Genomic DNA, 2254 nt, shown 5'->3' with positions numbered 1-2254 from the left:
ACGGAATGTGGGGCAAGCCTGCGGCGGCAGAGGCCAGCGTGACGTTGCACCAGCCTGAGGTGTGCTGTGTGTTCTCCCGGGGAAGTTGTCCCTGGATCATGGGTCGCTGGAGGAGCCTCTTTTTTGACAATTTAGGGAACTTGTTTAAACGAACAGGAAATCATAAACCTCAATTTTAAAATTGGTTACATACAAAATTGGGTTTTCTAGTCTTAAAAATATATCTGAAATATATTTGAAATAACTATATACTTTGTCAAGTCTATACATACTTAATATTTTAAATAATCTCAATAAAGCCCCCTTTGATGGGTAGTATGGGATATGTTTCTCAAACTGAATCCATGAGAAAATTAGTCCTATGAGACATTACTATATTTCTTGCATTCAAAGAAATTATCTATTGAAGGAGGTAACACTGGTTTAAGATGTGAATGTGTTGCCTATTTCAGAAATATTAAATAGTGGTCAAACATCTCTACTGGATGCTTTGATGTGCTGAATTTTAACAATTTGGGTCTAATCTAGAAGAATTTTTTCCTTATCACCTTTAGAGCTTCTTTTACACCCTTATTTCTCAAACTGTAGATCAGGGGGTTCAACATGGGACTCACAATGCCATAAAATACAGAGGCCACTTTCATATTCTCCTGGGAATTATTAGAATGAGACTGTAAGTACATGTAAGAGAGGGCTCCATAGAAAATGGTGACAGCTGTCAGGTGGAGAAGGCTTTTTTCCTTCCTGCAGTAGAAGACATCCTTAGGATGGCAGCTATGATATTCTCCCAGGAAAAGATGATGACCAACACAGCAAAAATTAAGTTAAATCCCACAAAGACAACAAGTAGCATGATGTTGTTGTCAATGTTGGAGCATGAAAGGGCAAGAACTGGAGGAACATCGCAGAAAAAGTGATTGATGGTACTACCCTTGCAGAAGACCAGTGAAAATGTAAAACCTGTGTCCACAGAAGCATTTATTGAGCCCATTACATATGAACCAGCTACCAACTGGATGCAGACTCTTTGCGCCATGACGATGGAATAGCGAAGTGGGTTACAGATGGCCACATAACAGTCCATTGCCATAGCAACCAGGAGGTAAGAGTCACTGGTTGCAAATGTTGCATAAACCAATAATTGCATGACACAACCCTTGAATGATATTGATTTGTTTTCTACTATGAAGTTTTGCAGCATCTTGGGAGTGACAGCAGAGGTATAACAGATGCCAACAAAAGCCAACTGTTGTAGGAAAAAGTACATGGGGGTTTGGAGTCTGGAATCTGTCTTGATGAGTAGGATCATTCCAACATCACCCACCACAGAGGTCCCATAGATGACTAGAAATACAGTGAACAGGACATACCGAAACTTGTGTCAGGCACCAAATCCCAGGAGAAAGAATTCAGTCACTTCAGTGCTATTTCTTTGTGTCATGAGTACTGAAAGTCTAGAAAGGACCAAGAGGGGGACCAAGAAAAGAAAGGAAATCTTTATGACTTCTTGAATAGAAAAGGTTACGTTCCAGTCACCTTTTTTGAATTAGATTTTCATGGCAACCACTCACAACAGGGTTTATTGCTTTCAAAGTATTTATTCTATATTCTTGATAAGAAACCACCACATAAACAGTGACATGTGAGCCATCGACTCATTTCCAAAATAAGTGAGATTTCATAGAAGACATTTCTAATATGTGTGATTCTAAGAAACATAGACTAACATACGTTTCCAATATATTATACAAGCATCCATATTTGCTTAAACCAATATTCAAATGTGATTTTGTACCTTTTCAACAACCTATAGTTTTTCTCAGCCATTTATCATTTTAATCTTGGTCAAGTTCCTGAAGTTAGTAGCATTAATTAGAGGAAGTTTCTGAGGTTTGTTTATGATCCATATATGTATGAAGGTTTCAGAGTATCTCTATACTATTATCCTTAGTATGCAACTCCCTTCCTCACAAGCCATATATATAATATATATACAACTGTGTGTATATTTATGCATTTATGTATTTCTGAGAGATAGTCTTGCATTTCCCATTCCTTTGTTTTTCTTTTTAGTTATAGCCTAGCTGCAGGACAAATCATCTTGCAATAATTTTATTAACATATAATGAGAGCTTATTTTAAATTATAGATCCCTTGATTTTCCACTTTGAGTTATACTACCCCTGTACCTGGTACAGCTGAGTTTCATCCATAATTTTTCATATTCTGCAAGCCTTCAAACTCCCCTATTCTA

At 37.3% G+C, this 2254-nt stretch overlaps 1 protein-coding gene across 1 annotated transcript; it reads right to left on the bottom strand.

Moving 5' to 3' along the window:
• Nucleotides 1–524: 524 nt before the first annotated feature.
• OR5AK2 (olfactory receptor family 5 subfamily AK member 2) lies at nucleotides 525–1441 on the bottom strand. The gene is given in 2 exon segments (XM_068555854.1): nucleotides 525–727; nucleotides 730–1441. Coding segments are annotated over 2 exon segments (915 nt in total).
• Nucleotides 1442–2254: the final 813 nt, after the last annotated feature.

Source organism: Eschrichtius robustus, chromosome 11, assembly GCF_028021215.1.
Source record: "Eschrichtius robustus isolate mEscRob2 chromosome 11, mEscRob2.pri, whole genome shotgun sequence".
NCBI classification, from domain to species: domain Eukaryota; kingdom Metazoa; phylum Chordata; class Mammalia; order Artiodactyla; family Eschrichtiidae; genus Eschrichtius; species Eschrichtius robustus.
The sequence above is the reverse complement of the archived record's forward strand: the minus strand, read 5'-3'. Positions and strand labels throughout refer to the sequence as shown.